A 9431-nucleotide genomic window follows, 5' to 3' on the forward strand; every position below is an offset into this window, starting at 1 on the left:
GGGGGGGCGATAAGTGGGATGGAAGGGAGGGTCTGGGGGACTGTGGGGGACGAGCTATTGATGGTGAGGGGTATCAGGAGCTAGAGGCAATAAGGTTGATGAGGGGCTTTGCAGCGACTTTCTTAATGCTTTGCCAGGCAGAGGTGGCTTTGGGATCCTCCCCTTCCACCTCGGATCCTCCCTGAGGGTTTGGGGATGGGGGGCAGAAGGGGACTGAATCTTCCAAGGTGTGGGAAAAACAATTGGGGTGCACGGGGGGCATTTGCTTGCTGACCGCCCCATCCCGAGCCGTCAAGGTGTCAAAGCCGTTACCAAAATCACCCGCACAGTGCGGGCAGAAGCACCTCAGGAAAGAATTAGTGAGGGAATGAAAGGCCCCGGCTTTGCAGGCGAGAGCTTGTCAGGCTCCTTATCCTGGGGTACAAAGGCCGGCCAGCGTGATTTGTGGGGAAGGCAGTTCTGTGACAAATGGGGAACTCGGTGAAACTATTCAGGTCTCCCCCCAGCAGCTGAAGTTGAGGCCGTTTGAATAGCGAGCGCGGGGGTGAGGGGTTCGTTGTGGCCGATGCGCTGGAGCGGTTTTAATTGGAGGCAAAGTGTCTTTGCAGAGAGCAGTTGTGGAGAGCAAAGAAGCAGGTGGCAAATTCCACCTTCCCCAAGCCCATATCTAGCGCCGAGCGGCCGCGCTTGGCAGTGACTAAACAGAAAACTTGCGTCAGTAGATAGTCTGCTGCTTGCAATACCTCTCTTCTCTCTTTTTTCCTCTGTTTTCGGGGAAGTCTGTTTCTAAAGTACAGTGGTTATCTTGTCAGCTTTACTTGTATTTGATAATCCCATGTCACGCTAAATTCCTTTTTTAAAACTAGTAGTGATTTTGTGTTCCTGCTCAGTTATGAGGATACGTATCATTTGGGTGCGATTTCTTTTTTAGAACTCCTTAAGGAGATAATCCCATAAAGGTCTCAGCAGCTGGCTCAGTGCTGAGGAGCCTCGGAGGGCCCTATTGTGGATGCGGAGGAACTCCTGGGCATGCTCAGTGGAGTTTGACGCTGCTGACAAAGTTGCTTATCTTCAGCGAAAGAGATCGCACAAGGGTTCCACAGGAGATGAGTCAGAGCAGCGATAGCCCACAGTTGTGTTTGTGCCAGTTTGTGTTTGGCTTCGGAAGGAGAGGGTTACGTTAGGTGCGTGGGCACCTGTGGAATTTCAGCCCTCCCGGTGGCTGAATTCTTAAAAAGAGAGATACCTATTTTGTTTGTTTTGTAAGACTGTTACGCTTTCTTTAGGAATGAAACCTAGCAGGTCACGACTGTTACCAGAGAGTCGCGTAGGACATCTCCAGATTGCAGAAGCATCCGAAAAGGCATTTGATTATTCAACTTGTTCGCCTGTGCTGCAGTCGTGGATCATCTTAGTAACACTGGGGGTTTGCTCACAGGAAAACACACCTACATTTTGATTTTGTGGAGACCTTCAGGAGATTTATTCTGAGGAGATATCGACGTTGGTTAGATTGTACGAGATCCGTCAGCGTGCACAAGCCCACGCTGTGTAAATTCCTTATGTCGCTGTGTGCTGTATCAGCTTGGACTTACTGTTGATAGCAAATAAAATGTTTCCATTAATGTGTCATGCAATATTTGTCGTCCCTCTCAAACCCTTTCATGAGTTAGGCAAAATTTATGTCTCCTAATTGCATTAGGCTCATAAGGTAACGGTGACGTTTTAAATTAAAGCGTATTGACGTTGCACCCAGATAAATTGCCTAACCTTTGTGTGCTTGCTCAGGAAAAAGATGTTATGGATTACTAGTTAACTCTAAGTTATTCATTAGGAAATTTAGACCTGGTGAGTAACTATTTTTGATAACGCTATCGTAACCTTTGCTGCTTGGTATGTGTGGGTTGTCAACAGCATTTTGTTTATTTCCTCGTAAGGCGTAACGAATGCTAGTGGAGATCTCAGGCAAGACCCGAGCAGAGAAGAAATATTTGAGATAGGCTTGTTCGCGTTTGTGGAAGCATCTGCTGTGGGCTAAAACAATCAGGAGCAGAAAATCCAATAATGATTCTCATTCCGTGGCATCGGTCAACTTCGCTCTTGATAACAAGTTTTTCTAACCCGGTCAGGGAGGAAAAAAATATGCTTCCCCAGTGTCTGCTGAGGGAAAAAAGAGTTTCTTTTGAGGCATGCTATTGTTTTACTTCGCAGCAGAAGGTGGATAGTTCAAACATTGCTGTGAAGGTCTCTTGTGTGGGGCTTGGATGTGAAGTAAGGAAGGATTGGGCATTTGAAGAAGTGGGTTTTCTTTCAGGATACACAAGTCAGGAAAGTGCAGAGCACTTTACAAGTTTAAGTTTAATCAAACCTGGAGGGATGACTTAATCACTGTGGATTTTTACTTCTCTTCCAGGGTTTGGGCCATTTGGAGAGCATGCTGTTAATGCCAGTTGGATTGCAGTGCAGGTAACACTACAGCTTCCTCCTTAACGAGTTTAAACACAGAGCCCTGCTGGTAACAAATCCCTACCAATTTTAGTTTGTAACTCTTTTATAACTTCTCTTGCCCGTTTATTAACTGAGGCCAGCTCACTCCAGATGGTCAGCTGGATAATGCTTTATTCAAAAAAAACAATCCCTTAGCTGGTAGAATTTAATGAGATTGAGTTAATGTAGCTGAGGCAAGTTAGGAATTCATAGGCTAACTCCTGAGCTTTGAAAGATGCTAAATGGGGCAGGAAATTCTCTTCCTCTGCTGTAGAGAGTTCAAAATAAACAAACAAACAAACCCAGAAGAATTTTCCTGTTTTTCTCTCAGCTCTAGCCTGAATCTGGGCAACTTGGTTAACCTTTAAGCCAAGTCTCATCTGTAATGAGACTCCCACCTGGTAGCGTTGTGGACTCGAGTATGCTGTGGAGTAGTCCAACCTGGGGCTGAAAGTCAAATTGACTCCAAAGCAAAGCAGCTGCCACTGCCTCCTTTCCCTGCATCGGTCCCTTCTGCTGTGGGGGCATCGGGCCGTGTTTGTTGCCCCTGGAGCCTCCTCTCTGCTAGGAAGTGATCCTTGACCAACAAAGCCAGAGGATCATTGCTCGAGCAGATCCTGCGTGCTCAAACAAATCGAGTTTATGCCACTTGTAGCTGCGTATTTGCATGAATGCCTTTGTGTAATGCTGATGTATTCGCAAATGAGGCAAGAGGAAGAAACCAGACTCTTGCTCGCTGCCCAGCTAAAGTAAGGAATTAAGGTCTCTTGCTGTAAAACCATTAGTGAGGGACAGTGCTGCCACATTATCCTGCTGCTTCCTTATTCGTCACTTCTGGATGTGGTTTATGGCAAAGCTACTGGGAATTCAAGGGTACCTTTTAGTACAGTTGCCCAGGGAATTAAATCTATTTTTCTCCCCAACACATCTCACTTCCCTTCAGAGCTCCGAGATTAATATCTTCTTTAGAATGCTTTTAAATTAAATCAGAAACTCTAATCAATTACCATCAACTAATGTCCAGATGTCTAATGTGTTGGCTGGTACAAGAAGCTGAAACCTTTGCTTCCCAGAGCCCTTTGGAAATGAATATATTTGAGTTAGGGTTTGCTCGGCTCAAGTTTGGGGGGGAAAATGCGAGCTGTGTATTTGGGGAAAAAAAAAAAAGACATGTTCCTGGCTAATTGATTTGGTTGGTTCTTACTCGTGTAATGTAATTTATTGTAAACAAGCTGCATTTATTCCAGAGGCGACGGACAAAAGGGTATTGTGCTTCTGGGACAGGAAGAGTGGTGGGTGTCATGATGTTGCTCACAAAAACAAACCTAATGTATAATTCCCGTAAAGAGAAATGGCGTGTCACTCCTTCAACTTGGTGGCTCGAGGCTCTGATGACTACAGGGCTGATAGATGAAGCAATCACTTGCATTTTAAATGTATTTTATGGACTTTTGGGGGTGTTTTGGGAGTCTAAAACCAGAGCCGGTGGTGTGCGATCTGCTGCGTCTTCCTGCGAGCCCTGTTGAATAGCTCGCACCGGCTTCTAAACTCAAAAAACCCATCCAGTTTCAGGCAGCGGGGAGGATTTGCCTTTCCTTACCCTGTCTCAGCCCAGACAAAAAGGAACAGCATGGCTTTGAGCACAGGCGAGTTGGGCATTGTGCAAGTTTCAGACAGGGGACTTCACGGAGCGGAGTGGACACAAAGGCGTGTCTGAGTTTCTGAGTCCCAGACGGTGTGATCTGCATTTTAATAGAAGAAAAATCAATTAAACAATCTTTGTAAATCCTTCCTAGCTTTAGGGCTAAGCTAGTTCTGGTTTATTACGGCTTTTATTGTCCTGCATCCCCAGGATAAAATTCTCTGCTTTTCTTTCCAGCCCTCTTTTTGGTTTCATTTGGCTTTTTATATAGAATGCTGTGTCTTTTCCCTCTGACTGCAGTGAATTTCTGCCGTAGCTGGTTGGTTTTGAAAGCTAAACAGTTTTTACACGTGGGTACCTTGAATAGCGGCAGTAGCCATCTAATAATGTGAAGGTGAAATGTTTGGAGATTTTTACACACGAGGGAGAGGTTTCCTATAAATTCAGAGGGAAGAACAACTTCTGTTTTTGTTTTGAAGGCTTGCAGTAAAATTACTCTGCGTTAAAGTGGATTTTTCTGTGGTTTTCTTATTTTGTTACTTTTTCTCCAACTGCAATTTTTGCTAAGGGAGGGACTTTCCTTTCAAGAAGAAGTTACTGAAACTGTTCTGTTGGCAGCATTTTCTGGACTCTAGGTGTAGACACAGGTGTGCCCTGTGGGCTGTGAAGCCGATGGGCTCCTTCCTTCATCCCCCCGACGTGCTGAGGAGGAGGAGAGAGGTCAGGGTGCGTTTTGACATTACTAAGGACAATTGCTGTCAGGGTGTCTAGACAGACCTGATAAGGATATTAAAGGCTCACAAAGGCGACCATTGTGGAGGGGTCAGGGAATCGGTCAAACATGTTCGTTTTTCTATATTTGTCAGGTATACAAGGCTGCGGGTAATAAGTTGTCTGGGGGCCAGCGAACATCTTTATCGTTGAATGGGAGCGCGCGAATGCCACGTTTGGTTAAAAGCAAGTTGTGGGTTTGTAAAGCGAAGGTTTAACGCCTCTGCGTTTGGGGGAGCTCGCCGTCGCTGCAGTGGTGCGGCTCATACGGCCATCAAATTCATCTCTAGGAGCTGTTTCACACTCTTTAGGGAAGTGACGATGAATTCCCACCAGTTCACGCTCAGGAGCTCTTCCTAACGAGGCTGCCTTGTATTTTAATCCTCTCATTTGTAAACTACTTACTTTATTAACACGCCACATAAACCGGCTACCGTTTTGACGGCAGATTTGTGTAAAGAAGATGTGATGAAACATCACTTAGCATCCATCTCTGGTAATGAACGTCTGTGTGTGCCAGACACTAATCAATACAGCAAGCCTTTAATATCAGACTTGCCCTCTGAGCCACAGCAAGTGATTTATCATTGTTGTTGCTCATATCTGCTGAGCCGTGAAAGTCTTCCTCTTGCCTTTGCTACGTGTTTTAGTTATCTTAAATCTTGTTACACTCTCTGTGGTCTGCCTGTACAAGTGTGAAAGGCTTTTTTTTAAAAAAATAACTTGTCCTGATAACTACAGGCAAAAAGGATACCAAGATGCTGGTCACGTTGATACAGAGGAGGTAGTCTTGTAATGGGGGAGTCTGAGAACCTCAGCTTGTCCTCTCCTTTCAGCTGTCTTTAATTTGAAAGGATTTTAAACCTAGGGAGATACAGGGTTTGAAATGGAGGAAGCTTCATTGAAAATAGCTCATCTGCACTCCTTAGCCTGAAGTTTGCCAGTATAATCTCTGCGCGCAGGAAAATAAAGCCGAAGAATTGCATGAAAGAGCAGCTCTTGGCTCTGATCACCTGAAACAGAGAACTTAATCATTCAAGAATATTTTAAAATGCCCTTTGATTGCTTGATGGCTTCTCACATTGCTGTTTCTACCTCAGATCCACGAGAACGACTACAGCAGTTTATGGATGCGAGAGTCGCGGTTGATTTTCTTGCCGCGCGTGCAGCCCCTTTGATGTGAGCACGAGTAATCATTTCAAGCTTTCAGCTTGCACTTTTCAGCTGTATTTTCATGTATCTCAGAGAAGAGCAGCACCAGACGACAAGGTTTTGCTGTGTGTTAACCTGTGTGCCTCCCGGTGCAGACTTGCACACGGCTCCCGGGTTTGAGCTCAGCTGATGATTTTGTTTAAGAACATTGATTTTTTTTTCAGAGATTTCAGCCCATGTGGGTGTATTCTTCCCTTGAGTACTTGAAAGTTTGGGTTTGGTGGCTTTGTGAGGTTTCATTTCTGCTGAAGTCCTGTTCTGGGCTAAACTGGTAAATCTGAAGTACCAAATGGGCCTCAAATTGAAGCCTTACTGGTGAAACTGGAATGTGTTGAAGTGGAGACCAAAGAAGAGCAAGGAAGAGGTGTCTGGGACCATGGGCTATATTTTGGGATGAAACTGTGCTTTCCAGTCAGGTATACTGGGAAAAAAACAACCCAACTTTCATTTTCCCTCTGCTTTTAAAGAAGTCTTTGCAAGGTATTTAACTGACACGTTGTGTTTTAAAAGGTTTAGAGGAAATTGGCTCAGTTTATTGCCTGGATGTTTTCATGGCATGGTTTTAGTTAACGTTATGGAGGGAGAAAAAATTTACTGCGTTAGTTGAATCACTACAATGGTAACAGCTCATGCTGCAAAATTAAGCAGAAAATATTAGGTATAGGTAAAGCTAGCAAGGAAACCTGGTTTTCATTTTGGAAGTAGGCTGTATTGTATTCCAGATTCTGCCAAAATAAAACAAATATGTTGAGGAGAGTGTGCCAGTGGTGCTCTGGTGTCTCATAGGAAGAGTATCTGTTAATATTTGCAGAATCACGTCCTGGGAGCACTGTCACCTTGCCCGAGAGCTCTTATTTGTTTATCTGCAAACAAATGTGAATTTGCTCTCCAGGCCAACCATCCCGAGAGAGGACACATTAGACGATGAACATGATCCTCCCGATTCTACTTTCTCTTCATAATAGAAGTGAATATGACTATATACTCCTATAAAGAATGCAGCCAACCTTTGAGTGTGGGTGTTGCTGATCACTATTGTCAGTTAAATGTTGATTTCTTTGTTATACACACATCAAAGCAAAACAAACGGTCCTGTGGGTGAAGACTGTTAGCACAGGTGGAGAGTTGCCTTTGTTGTTCCCTGTTATGGTTTATTTTTTATTTTACAGCGCTGTTTACAACATTGTACAGCCTGCAGTGTAAGCTGATATTTAGTCCCTTGCTCTGTTAATAAACTTGCCAGAAATGTATCCTCTGCCTGCCGAGCTTGTGTCTCTCATCTTGATTTTGTTTATTTCCTTATGTTTTTAGGAGCTGGAGAAGCTGGGACTGCGGGATGACGTGGATCTGCATGTCTATGAAGTCCCGGTTGAATACCAGACAGTGCAAAGACTCATTCCTGCATTATGGAAAAAGCACAGTCCACAAGTGAGTGAGTAAAGGGAAGAGGAGAAAAGACACAGCAAACGGTTGAAATCTGTCATTCTTACAGCAACGAGCGTAATGCAAAGGCCCATTTTTAATGTATATGCGGACTGATAGTCCCTCACTAGGTCTTTTCTTCTTTTGTCACAGGAACATGTGAATTTGTAGAACTTTATAGCTCAGAGTAGAGTGCTCCAATTAATGGGAGCAGTCGGTGTGAAGAGGCCGCTGCACGGGGCTGTCTAGACAGCTCGAGTTAGGCTGTACCACCTGGGCTGTCCCAGCAGTGAGCTCAGCTGTGAATGTGCCAATGTTCGTTTTTGCCCTGATTTAATTACGATTTCGGCCAGGAGAGGGTGAAACAAGGAGAATTGTTCAGTACTGGACCCACAAATTCATTGATAAAATAACTCATTACTGCAATATTCACACAAGAACCCCATCAGTGTTTAACTGGGAATGCCAGGCTGTGGATTCCCAATGTTTGCATTTTGTTTGATCCAACTTTGTTTCTTTTCTCTTGCAGTTGGTGGTTCATGTAGGCGTTTCAGGCATGGCTACAACTGTAACACTGGAGAAGTGTGGCCACAATGTAGGCTATAAAGGCTTGGACAACTGCCGCTTCTGCCCGGGTTCCCAGTGCTGCATAGAAGGGGGCCCAGAGTGCATCGACTCCATCATTGACATGGACACCGTTTGCAAGAGAGTCTCGGCGCTGGGGCTGGATGTCACCGTCACCATATCCAAGGATGCCGGCAGGTATGGAATGCCAGTGATTGATGGGGAAAATAAACTCGCATGTTCCCTTTGTGCTCAAATCATGAGGCCCATACGATTCATACACTTCTCACTGGGCTTGTAGTACCATCTATTTTTCCAGCAGTCACCCAATCATCAGGGGGAAAAAGAGAGATCTTTCCATGTCTTTCTCTTAGATTTGATTAAAGCAATTGCACAGGCTCACAACACCTGCCTTATTTTCCACTCTTTATTGCAGGATGTTGCTGCGATGCTGATTGATAAGAATACACAGCTCATCCTGAGGCTTGCACGCTGTATTTGTCACTTGTTACTAATTTAGCCCTATTCTTGTATTTCAGATACCTCTGTGACTTCACTTACTACACTTCCTTATACCAGAGCCGCGGGAGGTCAGCTTTTGTTCACGTGCCTCCGTTGGGAAAACCATATACCGCAGAACAGCTGGGTCGGGCACTACAGGCCATAATAGAAGAAATGCTGGATGTTTTGGAGCATTCTGAAGACAAAATTAATTGTCAGCATGAACACTGAAAGTGGGCAGGAGCTATCCTAGTATTGCACTTCCACAGGTTTCCCTGCTCCTGAAGTACTGGGGAACGTGGTCTGAAACATACAGACCCGGAATTGGAGACTTCAAACGGGAAAAAATCTACTTCTAGAAATTGACTTTTTTGGGTTTTTTGGTCAAATGTGTGCATTTCAGGCAACAAAGGATTCCAAATCTCTTCCTTCAAACATCTGCAACCACTCATTTCTGAGGTGACTGAAGTGTTTGTGCTGTGCTTTATCCAGAGCCCGACTGTCACCAAAGTGACAGCTCCTGACCCATCTTACGCAGCGCAGATGGGAAGCTTCTCACTTGGACTTGGCGTTCAGGTGCAGGGAAGTAATAACCCACTCTTCTGTTGACTAGTGCTTAAATCGCAGGTTTTGCTTTCATTTTGGTTTGGTTGTTTTTATCCTCTTCGGCCCAAATGATAGATTATAGTGTAAAAGTATAAGAAGATGGGAACGAGGGGGGCTTGTCTGTTGTAAAGCAGCGCTTGGTGGAGATGAAGAGTCTTCAAAATTGAAATCGAAAAATGTTTTAAGGCACTGATTTCTCGCTGCACATTGCCCAAATATTCGTAGG

General features: G+C 44.7%; 1 protein-coding gene across 1 annotated transcript; it reads left to right on the forward strand.

Moving 5' to 3' along the window:
• Positions 1–959: 959 nt before the first annotated feature.
• Positions 960–8830, forward strand: PGPEP1 (pyroglutamyl-peptidase I; the record flags this gene model as incomplete). Its single annotated transcript, XM_010188946.1, has 5 exons — positions 960–1002; positions 2403–2466; positions 7424–7540; positions 8064–8296; positions 8638–8830. Coding segments are annotated over 5 exons (650 nt in total), but the record flags the coding sequence as incomplete, so codon positions are not given.
• Between the last annotated feature and the right edge of the window lie 601 nt (positions 8831–9431).

This window comes from Mesitornis unicolor, unplaced genomic scaffold, assembly GCF_000695765.1.
Source record: "Mesitornis unicolor isolate BGI_N332 unplaced genomic scaffold, ASM69576v1 scaffold43637, whole genome shotgun sequence".
NCBI lineage: Eukaryota > Metazoa > Chordata > Aves > Mesitornithiformes > Mesitornithidae > Mesitornis > Mesitornis unicolor.